Source organism: Lissotriton helveticus, chromosome 7 (genome assembly GCF_964261635.1).
Source record: "Lissotriton helveticus chromosome 7, aLisHel1.1, whole genome shotgun sequence".
NCBI lineage: Eukaryota > Metazoa > Chordata > Amphibia > Caudata > Salamandridae > Lissotriton > Lissotriton helveticus.
This window is the reverse complement of record NC_136068.1, coordinates 503,898,236-503,917,569: the sequence shown is the minus strand read 5'-3', so window position 1 is coordinate 503,917,569 and position 19,334 is coordinate 503,898,236. Positions and strand designations below refer to the sequence as shown.

The following is a 19,334-nucleotide window of genomic DNA, read 5'->3' as shown; positions in this document are numbered from 1 at the left end:
TGTTGGGGCAGGTAGTCCTACTTCTATATGTTTGCACTGTTTACAAACTGTCAGTTAACCGTGACCAAGGTGCGGCTGCACCGAAACGCGTCGGGCGTTTGTTTGCTATTTTGTAAATAAAACAAAATCACGCATACAGAGTTGGGCTCAAGATTGTTTTTGTGAACGCAAGAAAAGTCTTGACATTTGAAGAGGATCCCTACCTCACTTGAGCAAGCCATTGACAAAGCGGCAGGGAGACCAGCGAACCGGTTTTGAATATATATATATATATATAAAAAATGCCCTACTCCTGACTACAAGATCCAGCATGCCGTTATCTAGACACGCCCACTAGAGGGACGACCCACCGAAGGTACAGAACTGATAAAGGCAATTGTTGTAGATACCGGAGCAGGGACTCAGTGGCATACCTTTGATAAAGTTGGAGGACCAACGAAACGCGTTAGGACTGCCGAAGAACAAATGAATAATAAAAAGTGCACAAGTTTGAGGTGATGTGCGACTCCATTTCTTCAGTTGATGGAGAGGCGATTATATATATATATATATATATATATATATATATTCACTGATAAAACATAGTTTTCAGGGGTGTTATAGTTAGCTGGACATTTCACTTGTACAAAACCATTTAAATTCCCCCGTTATAGTTAGTTCAGCTAACTATAACTCATGCGCCCGCAATGCACTGCTGATGACGTCACATATTACATCACTCATGACATGGTCAGTGACATCACTCATGATATCACTGATGACACCTTAAATGACATCACTGATGACATCATCCAGTGAATGAGTGTTTTTCTGAAAATTAAATATGTTTTATATATGTATATCTCAAGATTGATGGAAGAATAAATGGGTATATAAGTGTCTAAATGGATGATTTTTTGTATTGATTGTATAACTGACTGATTAAGTGTATCTTAGTGAATACATGTTTAAATATATAAATATCTGTATCAGTCACTCACTTTGTGTATAAGTGGCTGCAAGGGTTGGTGAGTAGCTACATGAGTGTCTATGTGGGTTATTACTTGGTTTTACAAGTATCAGTATGAGTGTTTGAGTGTCTGTATGGTTCAGTGGGGGGTATTACTTAGTGCATACATGCATGAATGAGTGAGTCACTAGTTGTATGTGTTGAAGACAGTATGTGTGCAGGACTGTATGGGTGGATGAGTGTGTGTATGAGTGTGTTAGTGAGTGAATGACTGTCTCAATAGTGTTTTTATAAGTAACTACATATGTTTTAAACTAGTATATGTGAGTATTGGTGTATATAAGTGAGTATATGTGAGAGTGAGAGATTTGAAGAGTTCCTGTATGAATAAGTATGTGTTTCTATAAGTGAATGTTCAAAAGAGTAAGTATGTGTAAGTTTCTGTCGATGTAAGTGTGGTGGTGTGTGTATAACTGTATATGCAAGTAAATGGTTGTTTGATTCTTTATTAGCATGAGTGACTGTGTGAGTAACTCTATGGATGAGTGGCTGTGTGTAACAGAATGTATAGGTGTACGAGTACATATGATAAGTGAGTACATGTATGAGTGACTATATAGGACTGTTGGTGAATGAGTGGATGTGTATGTAGATCTTAGAATTACTGAATAGGTTGTTGTAACTGGTATTAGTATGTCCATTGTTTTGAAAATTTTAGTTTCTATTTTTGTATGTGTGTATCAAAGGTTATATTAGGGTGAGAGGAGGTCTGCCACTCTATCACAAGGATGATGTCATCAGTGATGTCATGATGTAATTTGAGATGTCCTCAGTGATGTCATGAGTGATATCACTGACCATGTCATGAGTGATTTAATATGTGACGTCATCAGCAGTGCATTGCGGGCGCGCAAGTTATAGTTAGCTGAACTAACTACAACAGGGGAATTTCAATGGTTTTGTACGAGTGAAATGTCCAGGTAACTATAACGCCCCTGAAACCTATGTTTTTTGCAGTGAATTTCTAAGTTTTTTTAAACGCTAATTCCTAACTATAACATGCTTGAAACCTATGGTTTTTTCAGTAAATTTCAAAGGTTTTTTAAATGCTAATTTCTAACTATGCCTACAGAGATAGGACCTGTGAAGAAAGAAGAAAAAGCGCACAGAAAGAAAAAAAAGAAATGCAGAAAGAAGCAACAGAAGTCCTCAAAGACGAAGAAAAGTGCAGGAAGAAGGAAAACGTGCTGAAAGAACAAACAGAAGAGCAAAAAGAAGCCTTGTTGCAAAATCATCCTGTACCCTCAACTTTTTCAGACAGATACTGGTGGTAACTGAGTCTGACTAACCAGTCCTAGAGCCAGTGCTATGTTAAAAGACACTTAGAATACAGTAAAAACACCTACATAAACTAGGGAACACTATGCGTTGGGGTCTCCCTGTGATTAGCATGACCTCCTCTGTAAGCCCCTAGTATATAATAAGGTAGGGGGATTAAAACTACCTCTTAAACGCGCCACAGGGCGTGTTTGCACATGTCGCCTCAGGCCCCGTCCCCTCCCTCCACCACTGTGCAAACACGCTCTGTGGCCATTTTAAGTTGGGAGATTAAGTCCCCTTGAATCCTGAGGGTCCCTAGGGTCCAACTAGCCCACAAGGTACCTCTAGTAAGCTCCACAGAGCTGCGATGCAGAGAGATGTCAAAAGGGGCACGGCCTAGTCCACCTCTCTGCAATACAGCGCTGTGGCGCTTACTGGGAGCACCTGGTGAGCTAGTTGGCCCCCAGGGGCCTTCAGGATTGAAAGGGAATTATTTCCCCAACTTAAAACGTGCCACAGGACGTGTTTGCACACGTCACCTTAGGCCCTGCCCCCTCCCTCCCCACTGTGTAAACGCGCCCTGTGGCCTTTTTAAGTTGGGAGATTAAGTCCCCTTGAATCCTGAGGGTCCCTAGGGTCCAACTAACCCACTAGGTACCTCCAGTAAGCGTCACAGAGCTGCATTGCAGAGAGATGTAAAAAGGAGCAAGGCCTAGACCACCTCCCTGCAACGCAGCGCAGTGGCGCTTACTGAAAGCACCTGGTAGACTAGTTCGCCCCCAGGGTCCCTCAGGATTGAAGGGGAAATATTTCCCCAACTTAAAACGCACCACAGGGCGTGTTTTTACACGTCACCTCAGGCCCCATCCCCTCCCTTCACCACTGTGTAAATGCGCCCTATGGCCGTTCTAAGTTGAGAGATTAAGTCCCCTTGAATCCTAAGGGACCCTAGGGTCAAACTAGCCCACTAGGTACCTCCAGTAAGTGCCACAGAGCTGCGTTGCAGAGAGGTGTAAAAAGGGGCGTGGTCGCTAAACACCTGTCTACAACGCAGCTCCCTGGCACATACTGGAGATACCTGTTGTGCTAGTTGGCCCTCAGGGACCCTCAGTATTGAAAGAGAATTAATTCCCCAATTTACAACTCGCCACGGGGCGCATTTGCACAATGGTGAAGGGTGGGGGCGTGGCCTGAGGTGACATGTCTGCAAACACGCCCTGTGGCACGTTTTACGTTGAAGAATTAATTCCTCCTCAAACCTGAGGGCTCCTGGGGGCCAACTAGCCCACCAGGTACCTCCAGTATGCGCCAGAGAGTTGCGTTGCAGAGAGGTGTTCAGAGACCACGCCCCTTTTTACAACACTCTGCAATGCAACTCCGTGGCGCTTACTGGAGTTACCTGGTGGGCTAGTTGGCCCCCAGTGACCCTCAGGATTGAAGAGGAATTAATTCCCCAACTTAAACCATGCCAAAGGGTGTGCTTGCACACATGTCAACTGAGGCCCCGCCCCCTCCCTTCACCACTGTGCAAACGCTCCCTGTGGCGCATTTTAAGAGGAGGGTTAACTCCAGTTGAATACTGAGGGTCCCTGGGGTGCAACTAGCCCACCAGCTACCTCCATTAAGCGCCACAGAGCTGCGTTGCAGAGAGGTGTGAAAAGGGGCGTGGCCTCAGAACACCTCTCTGCAACGCAGCCCCCAGTATTCAAGGTGAATTCGCTCCTCGTCTGCAAACACGCCAGGGGAAGTGTTTGCAGAGTGCTGCAAGGAGGGGGGTGGCCCCGGCGGGATGTCGGTCTTTTATATTGTTTTTAAGAAGGAGGGCTGTGTAGCCCCCCTTCTTTTTCTACAAAAGTAGAGGTCTATATTATCTGGGGTGGGGGTGAGGGGGGAATGAAGGGGCGGCGGTTCCACAAAGATTTAAATGATCTTTTTGAAGCATGATTAAGACTTCGCACCTGTTCAGGGTATGGAACAAGCACTACCATCTCCTGTCCAATGGGGATGGAACAGGAAAAGATGCTCTTTCCTGTGGTCCACATCACTGATGTGTGTATGTGGGGATGTGAGTATACACAAGACAAGTAGGGGTTACTATTTAATTACAAATCAATGAAGAAGCATACCCTTGTTCACTATTGTGGAGAAAGACTCGGAATTTCCCTTGAACACGTTAGAGGAATGAAGGTGATCTTACCTGGTGGAGGAGTGACTGTGAAGTATGTCTCCATCACTGACAAATAAGAAAAACATATGCATTAGAGCAAGTTATACATGCAAAAACAAAGACTATAACTGGAAAACAACTGTGAAGATGTTGTATAAACTCCTAAACCAGGAAGCATAACAATTAAGGTAAGCACACAACCTCTTCAATCTTCATTCTCCTCTGTCGAACTCATGACCTAGGAGGAAATTACAAGGCTCACCATAAAAGCCAAGGCATAATTAATATCTCGCTTTCAAGTGAAATAGTTCCCAACACTCTAAAACACACCATCATCACATCCTACTAAAGAAATCCTAGGCAGACCCTCAGCATCAATGAAAAAATCTATATACTTACCATTTTAGCTGCTTACACAGCACAAACAACTGACTCAAAATAAATCATAATAATTGCACAGATTGGGCAGTGGGCTTTTACATCACATTAATTTTTCATCTATAAAAGTTTAATTGTGTCTTGCTGTATGGAATTGACACTTTATGACTAAGACCAATGAGATTTGATGACTGGGGCTTTCCGATCATTCACTCTTACAGGATATACTTCAGGGCCGGAGGAGGAACCCAAAGCAGCCTTGGCAATTTTTTGAACCGGATCCTGGGGAAGCACTGCCAGGCTCTGGGAGGATGGAAACGATTGCGACAATTGAATGACCACTATTGCTACGAACGCGTTGGGATAAACCCGATGGCCGAACTGACTAGAGACATTAATTTAAAACTTACTGAGTGGAAAACATTTGTTTGTTATCTGAAAATGAATATCGTTATCTGAGAGTGGAGAATCCCCAATATCCCTGTATCTATATTTGTCCGAAGATACACAAAGAGGGGGTTTTCCCCCCAGGGAGACCAATTATCTCAGGTATGGACTCCCGCACTGAGGGTATCGCTGAATACGTTGATCTTAAGCTACAGACTTTGTAAAAAACCTGCCATCCTACATCCGTGATAGTAAGGATTTCCTGACCAAACTTAAAGATTTCAGCTGGTCTAATGACCTACTCTCTGTAACCTTTGACGTGGTCAGTCTTTACACATGTATTGATCATCGATTTGTTATCACGGCCATAAGATCTTTTCTTGATAAGGGTGGGGCTGATTACTTTGAGCATCACCAAATGATCATTGAAATGATTGAACTCATTCTTACAAGGAATTATTTCCTGTATGATGGTGTCTGGTATCATCAGAAACGTCCAACGGCCATGGGATCCAGGTTTGCTCCCTCTTATGTCTGCCTCTTTATGGGGTGGTTTGAGAGGGAGCACACCTGGGGCAGATGTGCCTTCCCCTGGACAGAACACATTGTGTTCTGGGGGAGGTACATTGACGACATCATCTGCTTGTGGTCCGGATATGAGACCTCTCTTCAGAATTATTTTGAGTTTCTTAATGCCAACCCCTTTAATGTTAGCTTCACCATGGACTACAGCCATGATACAATCCACTTCCTTGATTTAAAATTCTATCTAAAGGAAGGGATCATACAAAGTACTCTGTACCGTAAAAACACTGCATGCAACAGTGTTCTGCATGCGAGCAGCGCCCATGCTAGTTCGGTTATTCAGAACATACCTTTCGGGGAGCTGGTCAGAATCAGGCGTAATGGTAGCGAACATGCAGAAATGAAACCTGGCTACCAGACAAGTCAAATGGATTTGACATTTGCAGCTCTTGCAATATCTGCAAATTTGTAATGAGCAAAACCAAAAATTTCTGTCATAATGGGTCATATACAATCAGGCAATTTATCAATTGCAACACCACTCACATAGTCTACATTATTGGGTGCCCCTGTAATATGATCTATGTGGGAAGCACAAAGAGACAACTCAAATTAAGAATGCAAGAGCATAGGCGGGCCATATTGAGTGGTGATACCAAATACCCCCTGGTGGAACATTATGTAAAATTCCATCAAGATGATAGCCGTTTCTAGTTTTATGGAATTGATCATATTGCGTCAAACAAGAGGGGGGGCAATAGAGAGCTCAGCCTCAGACAAACCGAGGCAAAATGGATTTACAAATTGAGGGCGATATCTTTTGGCAACAATTCTGATGATGAGATGCACTTTTTCTTAAAAGAACTGATGTATCGGTTTTTGGATCCTTACATTTAAGTTTCCACCTAACCGAGAATGTTTATTGTTGAATCTGTGCATTTCTCTTTGCTTTTTTTCCTACATGGGTTCACTCCTTTAGTAAGGATATGGATAGTGGAACTGTATTGCGTGTGGAGGCTATTGTAATATATCTTTCAAACTAGGGTCCCCCTTGTATTGCTTATTTTCTCCTTAGGTTTCTTGATAACCAAGCTATGTCATTCCTTTGAAGTACCCCTTATATGAGCTAACCGGTGCCCCCTGTCCTAAGAACAATGATTATAGTCTCACTCTGATTGGTCATCCGTTAGGGATATGACAGACAGCTGAGTTGCCTCTGATATAGAGACGATTGTAACGGTACTCATAACCTCTTCTATATTTTGCTTAATGTCGTTTGATATTGTCAAACTTAGCTTTTTTCAAGCACTGATTATTTTTGTGTCTTGAGTCCTAATACGATGCCCCTCCTTCTGTTCCATTGACTTTATTGGATAAACTGGACTAACCTTTGCATTTACTGATTTTGTGAGCATGCGCTTTTTCACAAGGCAATATTGTTAAGTGAGTTGTAACCTGCATTGGATCCTATAGTCTTTTGGCTTACGGGGAATGAAAAGCATCAATTACAACTTTGTCATTTATCTAATATAGACCTTATTAAATAAAAAAATCTTAGCAGTTTAAATTTTTATCGGACGAGCATCTTATTAAGTTTTTGCTTTAGCTTGTTTTTCCGATGTAGGTAAATATGTTTTTCTGAGCTTCGCTTTAGTCTTTCTTTTTGAAGGACAATTGTGTACCGTTCCTGTGAATAAGAGCCCCGGTCTAGTCTTTCTTCGGAATGAACAAGGCTACGCTCTAATAGCCAAGCCCATACCAGAAGTAGGATGTTTCAGAACAAAGTTTTACACTTCTGGTGAGAACGGGTCTCGGTCTAGTCGTTTTTTTCCTGAATGAACGTGACAACGCTCTAATAGCCACACCCATACCGCAAACTGTATGCTATTTGAAGGGTGATACGGGAGCCCTTCTCTCTCAGTGTTATACTCGTAGAGTTGCGGTCTTGCCGGTAAGCATTCTGGTTGTTGTCCCATTTGCCCTGATAAAGTGCTTATTCTCTAATTCTTTGGTGACCTTTTTCCTTGGCGTTATACTTGTAGAGTCGCGGTCTTGCTGGTAAGCGTTCTGATTGTTGGCCCATTTGCCTTTATAGTGTGCGCATTCTCTTATACTCTAGTATTCTCCGAAAGGGGCCTCGTGTTTAATTTTACTTTGTAGGTTCATTTTGGTTGTAGCGCATCTATAGATTGTATTAGACCCTCTGTGCGGTTGTAGTTGATTTTGTTAATTTCTAAGGCCTTTCACACTAACCGCTGACCGTGCTGATTACACTTTTCTTAGTGTACAGCGCAGTTGTTACCTGGCTTATGGTTTCATTGGAGCTTTCAATCACTCTGAGTTTAGATATACTAACTTCTGATTGTGCATTTCAAACACAGTTTAGCTGCTCGCTGACTTTGGTACTTTTTACTTAATTGGTGCTTTGTTCTATTTATATGTGATCTTTGCTAATAGCGATGATCATGCTTCTCATTGTAGCTCTTTCCTTTAGTATTGGTCACGTTATTTGATAACAGGTTTTCCCCTTTTTTACCAGGCCACTAATGATGCCGTGGTTTAATACAGTTTCTTTCTCAAGAGTTCTGCCTGGATTTCTTACTAGGGTGTGTGAAAGCACAAGTAAATATACAGGTAAAAACACTGTAAACCCTAGGTGATTAACTTACTGTTGCGTTTTGTGTTAATATTTAATAAGACTATGATCAATTGCTTATTTGTCATTTTAGAATCAACACATGCCTGTATTGTTATATAGACATTTTTGAAAGCTCAACATTGAAAATTTCTCATTACTTTACTCTGATACAGGTATACTCCGTGAATATTTGACATATACATATTTTTCCTCTATGGAAACTTTTTTAGAAGCTTTAAGACATTTAAAAAAAAAGACATTATCTCAGACTCCTTATTTCCATAATGAGCTCACTGGAGGCTCCTCATTGTGAATGGGACCATAACTACTGCATGACTTTCTGTCACCTTTAGGGTGGACTTATATTATTAGCTCATGCCCCTTCCATGTTCTCTAATTTAATATTAACTTGGAATTCAGTTAATGTAGACCAATTGCAGTTTTACCTTTTGGATGAACCATACTGGACTTCTTTCGCTGATATTGGGACTATGACTACGCTTTGAATTGTTTTGGATTAAGATCAGACATCTTGTCTCTATTATTTATAACTGTTGCCCATTTTGTATTAGGATTCTGACTGATGACTCACTGCAATCTTTCTTTATGACCTTGTCTCTTTGGTCTTTGATATATTATTTCAGGCCACCTTTAACTTTTGGGTTCTGGTTCGGTGCAATTTTAATGCGAATTCTTTTACAACGCACACAAATTTACATGCGTTTGTTCTACTAGAGGGGTGATTACCTTGAGGTGAGACTCCATATGATTACTGGATAGCCTATTCCCCCCATTCTTTCTTTCTTCATAGGTAGCTGCATTTTTCCTTCTACTTGCAATTTTCTTTTGATTTTTTATGTTCTATTGTTGTTGTCTTTGTGTTTAAACTTTAAATGTTAGTTTTCTGCCTGTCAGATGACTATGTGTATCATTTGTTTTGTAGCAATGGTGAATGTTTTAACTGTTGGCCAATTGATGTTGACGTCTTAACTTTTAACCCCTTGGCCGCGGCGGTAATTCCGCTGCGGCGCTAGCGGGAGGGGGGCCTCGCGGCGCCACCATGCTCGTGACGGAACCACTCCATCACGAGCCACGGGCGCACAGTGCTAATGACGGAGTGGTTCCGTCACGGCCACGCCCACTCAATAGAACGTGCTGCGCAGGCGCGGAATTCTATTAGCGTTGGCCGGGCGGCCGCGCCGTGACTGAACCACTCCGTCACCAGCACAGCGCGTCCGTGGCTCGTGAAGGAGTGGTTCCGTCACGAGCATGCAAGGGGTTGAAATAATTGTGTTAGTAATTGTTTTATATGTTTTTCTTGTTGTATAATCACTTATGGTTTTGTGCTCTTTTGAATATTATTTGCCTAATAGGTACCTATTTATATAATTTTTTGAGGCGGAGGATTCTATATAATGTGGCATTTCATTGTTTTTTTGTTTCCTTTTTTCTTCGTCTCTTCACTTATATATGTATAAATACAATTTTCTTGTTCCCATACGTAATGGGTGTGCAATGTAATAATGTGATGTGTATGTATATTGTTTCTGTTTTGTGATTTGTCTTTTATATATAATTGGGTTTGACTCTCTCAACATATGCTATACGTTCACCTTCAGTGTTTCCCTATGTTTGTATTTAAAGGCTTTATGTTGCTCTCTCTCCCTGTCTATGTTTACTGATGTGTGTTTCTTATCGCTTTCATCCCTGACGAAGTTCTCAATGGGAACGAAACGCATTGGTTGAATCCTTGTTTTTGAGTTAATCTACAAAACCTGATAATAAAATAACCTTTTTGAAAATTCTACGTTGACTTGCTGGACTTGTTTTCATCCTGCGCACACCATTTAATTACAGAGGTCCAAGATATGCTGGAATTGGGGGTCTCTAGGCTTTCTGGGCTAGCCCAGTAGTCCTTGTGCCACAACCTCACACCAAGGGTGGAAAAAGAGAGATGCTGTTTTGTGTAGACTCTAGAGGTCTCAATGCAGTCACTAGGACTGATGCCCACCCAATTCCCAGTGCAGATGAACTCATGGATACTTTGGCCTCATCTAAGTTTCTGAGCACATTTTGACCTGACTGCTGGCTACTGGAAAATCAGACTAGCTGAGGATGCCAAGCCAAACAGCATTTTCAACCCCCAGTGGGCATTATCAATTTATTGTAATGCTTTTGGGTCTCAAAATTGCACTTGTGACATTTCAGAAGCTGTTGAACAAAGTTCTCACAGGCTTGAAAAGCTATAGTGCAGCAAAGCTTGATGATATAGCTGTCTTTAGCTCCACCTGAGAGGATCACCTGGTCCACCGCAGGAATGTTCTGGAGGCCCTGCAAAAGGCAGGCCCCACTATCAAGGCCAGTAAGTGCCAGATAGGGCAGAATAAGATTGTATACTTGGGCCACCTGGTAGGTTGAGGCCAGGTTCAACCATTGGAGAGCAAAATCCAGACCATTGTGGTCTGGATTGCTCCCACTACCCAGATTCGACTCAGAACTTTCTTGGGTCTGACTGGGTACTACAGAACATTTGTAAAGGGATATGGGTCCATCGTGACTCCCCTGAATGATCTGACATCAAAGAAAATGCCCAAGAAATTTCAGTGGATAGTAAGCTGTCAAAAGGCATTTGATGTCCTGAAGCAGGCCATGTGCACTGCTCCCATCCTGCACAGTCCTGAATATTCAAAAACTTTAAACGTACAGACAGATGCGTCTGAGATAGGGGTAGGGGCAGTATTATCAAAACTAAATGCGGAGGGACAGGTTCAACTAGTAACTTTATCAGCAGAAGGTTGACCCCCCAGGGAGAAACGTTGGTCAGCCATTGAGAGAGAAGCCTTTTTTGTGGTCAGGGCCTTGAAGAAACTGAGGCCATACTTGTTTGGCACTCACTTCATTGTTCAGACAGACCACAGGCCCATCTTATCGCTTGAACAGATGAAGGGTGAAAACCCAAATTTTTTGAGCTGGTCCATTTCCCTACAGGGGATGGACTATACAGTGGAACCTAGACCTGGGAGTAACCATGCCAATACAGATGGACTCTTCAGATATTTTCACTTAGAAAATGAATACTCATCTGGGCAAGGTTAGTCTCATCTCCTTAAGTTTGAAGGGGGGTTGTGTAGGAAAGTAGGATCTGCCTTTATGGTTACCCCCACTTTTTGCCTGGTTTTATGCTGTTTCTGACTAGTATGACTGGGATCCTGCTCACCAGGACCCCAGTCTCTGTGCTTCCTCCTTTAAATTGGTATGGTAAGTACTTAGGTACATCTCAGATTGGACTGCGGTGTACCCTTATCAGTCTCTCATACATGGTACTGAGGTACCCAGGGCATCGGTACACCAGGGGTCCCCCATGGGTTGAAACATGTAATATGTCCCCCAGAAGGGACCACTCAAACTGTAACTACAGGCCTGCCATTGCAGCCTGAGTAAGCTGGTGCTAGCACCGCTTACCTAAGATATAGGGTTCCCCAAATCTAAGGTCACTGCACTTAAAACCTAAAAGTCACCCCCAAAGCAGGCCTTTCAATCCTGAAGGCAGGGTGCTCAGTTCTATTTGTGAGGGTGCCCCTGCATGAGCAGGTACCCCTACAGCCTTTGGAGACCATTCTCCCGGGCTGTAACTGCATCAGCCATTACGATACATAGAGTGGCCATGCATCATTACACAATGACCATCTGTAACGAACCCTATCATGTTTGGTATCAAACATGTTGGAATTATACCTCCCACACCATAAACGGTGTGGGAGGTATGATTTCATGCACTGTAAAGCTCCTCAGGGAGGCCCTCAGCGCTCCCGGTACTCGTCTTCTAGACCCGGACAGCACAACATGGCTGTTGCTGACAAAGACACAATTCTTCCCTCCTGCTGCTGAGCCAAGCTCGAGCAGGGGAAGGCAGAACAATAGGCATCCTGTCAAAGGGAGGTGTGACCACCTCCCAGACAGTGTTTAGTGTATTGGGGCCGAGTAGGAGTGCTTGCTAGCGCCACTCAGTCTTCTTGAGGGCAAATTTGGTGCTGTCCTTACATAGTGGAGTTTAAACCAGCTCAAGTAGGCGTTGGCTCCCGGTTTGGCGCAAAACTAGACAAAGGACACGGGAGTATCCTCTCCACTGTCCGAACCCTCCTCTGGGAAGGAACCCTGAATCATCCCAACCCTTTCCTTAGGGTACTTAAGGGCTTACCTGAGGGTGGGTCCCTAGATTTGTCGTGGGACAAGATTCATTTCAAGATGCCACTTCTTCTTCGACTGTCAAGGCACACTTGTCTTCGCTTTGGGCATCAAGGCTGCAACTGTGAAGACTTCTGCTGCTCCTGATCTAGTCGCCCTGCTCGTCTGCTGCAACGTCAATGCCTGTGCTCCATACAGGAACCTTCGAAGGCCGGTGGGCATCCAAGACACCTGAAGGTATCTCCCTTGAAGTGAATGAGTCACTTCCTTGCATCTTCTGGCAGCACACCTGAGCTGATCGGTCTGCTGATCCTTGGCATTCAAGGACTCCGAAAGGCTCAGAAACACAGGTGGTGGTTCTCCACATCAATTTGAGGCCTGCCCTGTCCCCTCACCAAGTATGAGGCCAGTATCCCTCGTCGGAGCAGCAGGAACTGAACCCCTGTGCACCATGTCGACTTGCAGTTGCAAAGGCTTATTGGCTTCCTTCCCCGAAGATCTTTGAGCTCCAAGTAGCCCCAACCTCAAGCATCTCCTGTAACAAAGATATTCATCCTCACCGCATCACTTGCACCGTGGGCATGCATCTTTTGTGAAGTGCTCGAGATCCTCTTGCGACTCCAGTGCCTCCGGCCTGTGCATCCTCCTGAGTGTCTCCTTTGATTTCTGCGGGCTCCCCTGACTGCTTGGTGCCTGCCCTGACTCCCCTGCTTCTGGTGAATCACCTGGACTTGCTGGTCCAGACACTGTACCCTCTTCACTTTCCACTTTGATTGCAGTTGCAAAGACTTATCGGTACTTCCGACGGACACCGACCCAGCAACTCTCGACATCCGACGTGGGACAGTTCATGCACGGCTTCAGCTCTCCACAGCGTCACCTGATCCACACAGCTGCAGTTTCAAGGTCACAATCAGTTCTCCTTCAACACTCAACTCCACTGGGCATTAGTATTCCGGGCCTCCTGGTCACTTCCAAGTGGCATTGACTCTGTCCCCTCTGCTTGCAGGTAATCTCATCCTGAATCCACCTTTGGGTTCCACCGGACACGTTCACCTTCTCCAGCAGCGGCATCTTTCTGAAGTCCTCCATTGAGTTCAACTGCGGTTTCGGATGCCACTTCACACCTATGCACGCGGCTTCCCTTGCTTGTGTAGGTATCCTGGTTCCTAGGTTAGGGTGGTGTGGTTCTTCAACCCTCTGACTTCTGCAGGGTTTCTTCAGGGTCCACTAGGAAAGGTCCTTCTTCTTTAAAATTGCAACTGCGACTTATCCTTGGACTTGTATTGAGCCTGTGGTTGTTTTCTCACTCTACACAGAGCCTCCATGAGGTTCCTGGTAACTTACCTCAGGTGGTTCCTTGGGTCTCCGGCACTTCTACGTCTGCTGGGTATAGTCTTGACCCGAGTCGTGTACATACCACTATTTTAGTATATGGATTAGTCTTCCCCTGATTACCACTGTGTATTTCGTGCTACTTACCTGTCTCTATTGAAAAGTATTGTGTGCACTGGGTATATCTCCGGATATCAGCATGCGTTAGTTAGTATCTTATAATAAATACATATATTCATAAGAACAAAAGTTACTTACCTGTAAACTGTGGTTCTCCAGTATTGGTGTCTTTCATAGATTCACATGCTTGAATATTCCCCGTCGTCGAAGTGGGAGTCCCACGGTACATAAATAGCAGTAATATATGCATGTTTACATGAGAAATATCATAAATAAAATATACGTACATATAATGCAATAGAAATGTAAACTTGAAAAAAGTACCATAGAACAGAATAGGCCCATTGAAAAGCCCAAGGGAGAATTCACTTTAGTAACATATTAGAGTCATTATGTGTTGGTCCACATTCCAGCCAATCAGGCTGTAGCCTCCTCTAGAACCTTCTCCTCAGAAGCCCAAGTCCTCAGATTTTCGTAGCACAAGTAAGTATAAATGCCTGAGGAGAAGAGAGCCTCTGAGGGGAGGATGGGAGGGTCGCATGTGAATCTATGAAAGACACCAATACTGGAGAACCACAGTTTACAGGTAAGTAACTTTTGTTCTTCTCCAGTATTAGGGGTGTCTTTCATAGATTCACATGCTTGAATAAGAGTAGAAAGCAGTAAATCATACATTAGTCATAAAGGAAATAAATGATTAAATTCTTGGCAAAACATATCACTTAATAAGCAATAAATACCAAAAAACATGAGAAAAACCTTTATGACTGGAGGCGGGTAGCAACAGAGGCTCACCTTTATCGGAAAAGATTCCGCAGCACCACTTGACCTACTGCCGCATCCGCGGCATCTGTTGATTGCAGGCAGTAATGCTTCGTAAAAGTATGGCTGCTAGACCAAGTAGCATCTCTGCAGATGTGTCTCAGAGGTACCCCCGCAAAGAGGGCAGCAGAAGTCGACACAGCTCTCGTGGAATGAGCTCGAGCTGGAGCAGGAAGGGGCTTGCCGGCCCGTTGATGACAGTAGGATATGGCAGACGATATCCATCTGGTGATAGTCTGTTTGGTTACAGAGTGACCTTTGCACACTGGGCCATATGCCACAAATAGTTGATTTGTCTTTCTAAATGTTGTTGTGCGTTGAATGTAAAACTTGAGGCAACGTTTCACATCCAGAGTGTGCAAAGAGCGTTCCGCTGCAGATTGTGGTGCAGGAAAGAAAGTTTTAAGAACAATTGGTTCATTGAGATGGAAGTCACTGGAAACCTTAGGAATAAAGCTGGGATTTGTTCTCAAAGTAACAGCCTCGTTGGAGAACTGTAGAAACGGTGGTTGTATAGTAAATGCTTGGATGTCGCTGACGCGCCTGGATGAAGTCAGAGCAAGCAAAAGAGCCACTTTCCAAGTGAGGAATTTTAGACTGGAAGAATGGATGGGCTCGAATGGAGGCAAAAGTAGTTGAGACAAAACTAAATTCAGACGCCAAGTAGGTGGAGGCCGACGGATTGGTGGGAACATCCGAAAGAGGCCCTTGAAGAATTGTCTAATTATTCTGGAGGAGTACAAAGATGTTACGCCATCATGGCGAAAACGAGAAATTGCAGCTAGACACACCTTTAGAGTGGAGTGTGATAGTCCTGATCTTGCTAATGACAGGAAGAAAGGCAAGATCTGCTCAGGCTGAGCACACATGGGATCCAGGGTGTTAGTGGAACACCAAGCACAGAAACGCTTCCACTTTAGCTGGTAAGTTTTGATGGTAGACGGAGCGCGAGCACTTGCTAGCACCATCCTACAATCCTTGTCGATATTCATGTGTGCAAATTCATTGTACTCAGGTTCCAAGCATGAAGTTGGAGATATGCTGGATCCGGATGGCATATCTGACCTTGCTGCATCGTGAGAAGATGTGGCAGAGGATGCAATTGTATCGGATTTGTCAGAGAGAACAGAAGAAGATCCGAAAACCAAGGACGTCTCGGCCATTTGGGTGCGATCAGGATTATTCGACACTGTTGGAACCTCATTCTGTGCAACAGGCGAGGAATGAGCGGAAGTGGAGGAAATGCATAGATGAAGTCGTTCGACCAGTCTATTGAAAAGGCATTCCCGCTCGACTCCTTGTGTGGATGCCGGCTCGCAAATCGTTGACACTTCCTGTTCAGAGCAGTTGCAAAGAGATCCAACTGTGGTCGGCCCCACTGTCGGAAGACGAAATCCAGCGTTGGACGATTGATTTCCCATTCGTGGTTGTCCGAGAGGGCTCTGCTGAGCGAGTCCGCCAGAACATTGGCCACACCTGGCACATGGACAGCTGTGAAATGTATTTGCCGCTGGATAGCCCAATCCCATATTTCCTGTGCCAGTTGTGACAGCACGATAGACCTTGTGCCGCCCTGTTTGTTGATGTAGTGCATGCTGGTGGTGTTGTCCGTCCTCACCAGCAATGTTTGTCCTTGCACCAACCTCTGAAAGGACTTCAAGGCCAAGAAAATCGCCAGTAGCTCCAAGTGATTTATGTGCCAAGTGCGCTGAGACGCCGTCCATTTCCCCTTTACGGACATCCCGTCGAGATGTGCCCCCCAACCTTCTAGGGAAGCGTCTGTTGTCATCGTAAGTGTTGGTGGTTCGTCTCTGAATGAACGACCTGTCGCTATGTTTGGAGGATGAGCACACCACTCCAAAGCGCTTTGAATGCGGGGCGTTAGGTGGATCTTGTCTTCGAACGACCCCGATATCTGCTTCCACTGCTTGTCTAGTTCCTCCTGTAGAACTCTCATGTGCAGACTGCAGTTGGGAATTAGCTGAATGCACGAAGAAGCCATGCCAAGGAATGATTTGTACAGCCGGACAGAAACGTACTGTCTTGACTGTAGGAACTGTACTTTCTTTATCATCCGATCTTGTCTCTCCTGAGAAACGAACACTTGCCCCAGCCGAGAATCGAGCGAGGCTCCTAGAAAGTCTCGCTGTTGAGATGGTTGAAAATGTGACTTTTGGTAATTGATGGACAAACCCAACGTTTCGAAGAGGGATATGCAGACTTGAGTGTGCTGTTCCGTTAACTGAAAAGTCTTGGCCTTTATTAGGCAATCGTCCAGATACGGATAGAACTGGATTCCCTGTAGACGCAGGTAGGCAGCAACCGGGGCGAGAAATTTGGTAAATACCCTCGGTGCTGATCGAAGGCCGAATGGTAGGACCTTGAATTGATAATGAAATTGGCCGACTGTAAAACGGAGATATTTCCTGTGCCTGGGGTGAATAGGTACATGGAAATATGCATCTTGAAGGTCTATTGTTGAAAAGAACTCTCCTGGAATGAGGAAATTCAAGATTTGAAGCAGGGTTAGCATCTGAAAAGTCTTTAAAGCGATGAACTTGTTCAGAGCCCTCAAATCTAAGATGGGACGCCACTCTCCTGATTTTTTCTTTACTAGAAAGAAACGGGAATAAAATCCCCTGCCGCGTTGACCTTGCGGTACCACTTCTATGGCTCCTTTCTTGATCATTAGCTTCACCTGAGCCAACAGTTCCTTGAAATGGGGAGAAGGTGGACCCGAAGGTGGACGAGTGGGGGGGAATTTCGTGAATTCCAGGGTATGTCCATTTGAAACAACGTCCAAGACCCATCGGTCGGTGGTAATGTTGGACCAATTGTAGAAGAATTTTGAGATCTGACCTCCAAGATGTACAATCGCCAGAGGGTAAAATTTGGGATTGTCACTGTTTTTTGTTGTTGTTCGCACCACCTCTGTAATTGGACTTACGCTGGTATGGTCTGGAGGTGGATGAACGACCCTGGGACTGATAGGAGCCCCTCTGTCTGTTATCATTGTAGGTGTATGATCGATATTGGCCTGTTCCACGAAAAGTAGAGGTTCCTCCTCCTCTACCGCGTGCCCCACGAAATAGCCTTTTTCGGTATTGTAGTGTGGTCACGGACTTTGCTGTGTCCGTGTCCTTCTTTATCAGTTCCAAAGCATCATCGACATGTTTACCGAATAAAGATTCACCGTCGCAGGGTAAATCCAAAACCCTGGATTGAACCTCCGGACGGAAGGTGGTTGATTTTAGCCAGCCTTGACGGCGCAAGACTGCAGCACCCGCTAGTTGCCGGAAACCAGTGGAGGATATATCGACGGCACAGTCGATTATTTCTGCCGAAATTTTTTCTCCTTCGAGAATGATGGCCTCCGCTTCATCCCTGATGGAATCGGGCATCTGAGGGATCAGACCAGCAATCTCAGACCACATTTGACGGTCGTAGCGACCTAGAATAGCCAAGGCATTGGATGCTCTCACAGTTGTCGCTGCCATTGTGGTAAATTTTTTACCAATTGAGTCTAATTTACGGCCATCCTGATCAGGCGGAGATGTCAGAGGTATGGCCGGATTTCGAGATCTTTTTTGTGCCGCCTGAGTGATTACAGAATCCGCTTTAGGTTGAGAAACCAAACAGGCCGGAGAAGTAGGAGGCGCTTTGTATTTTTTGTCCAATCTGGGCAGAACAGCTGGTATGGAATTAGGACGTTCCATTAACCTTAGACCTTCTTCCCATATGTGGGCTATTATAGGAATGGTATGCGTTTGCTTCTGAGGTAAGTCCTTAAAATCGTATAAAAAACAATCAGTTTGTTGCGCCTCGATTGTTAAGTGGAACCTTTTCGCAGCACGAACCATAAGGTTATGAAAACTCGCGATATCTACTGGCGGTGAAGCTCTTGGCGATGCCGGTGGAGTAGAAGGCGTCTGTGCCCTATAATTGTCCCAATCTTGCATGTCATCATCGGTGTCGTTATCCCCAGTGTTATGAGGAGTTTGGTTCCCATTATCGGTATCAGGACAAACACCCGATGGAGATGTAGGTGCAACAGGCGCCGGAGCTTGAGGTCGAGGCGCTGGAGACGGAGGTCGGGGTGCTGGAGACTGAGGTCGAGGTGCTGGAGACTTAGGTCGAGGCGTTGGAGACTGAGACCGGGGCGCTGGAGGTGCTGGAGAAGTAGGCAACGACGGTGGAAACCTACGATTGTAGTCGTCCAGCATATGTTGCAGGTTTTGCACCAAAGACAAAGGAATTTGTGTAACCTGTTCGTAAGTAGTTGGTGCTGCCACATCAATTGGAAAAAGTTCATTCCCATCTTCGACGTTATTATTTTCATCCTCATCCTCGTCAGTGTAATCCTGACACTTAATGTGTAATTCAGAAGGACTGGATGCTGGCTCATAGGTTTGATCCATTTCAGATTCATTTCCGGATTCCTCTTCTCCAGACTGAAATAATTTCTCCGGAGGCTGAGATCCACTCCTTACCGGACTTTACTGAATGAG

General features: G+C 44.6%; 1 protein-coding gene across 1 annotated transcript in view; it reads right to left on the bottom strand.

The window, feature by feature from the left end:
• LOC144768685 (uncharacterized) overlaps window positions 1-19,334 on the bottom strand; it is a 9,047,330-nt gene that overhangs the window by 8,364,765 nt on the left and 663,231 nt on the right. The window contains exon 4 of the mRNA XM_078652515.1: window positions 4,467-4,502. Coding sequence (XP_078508641.1) covers window positions 4,467-4,502 — 36 coding nt within the window. The remainder of the gene's footprint in view (window positions 1-4,466; window positions 4,503-19,334) is intronic.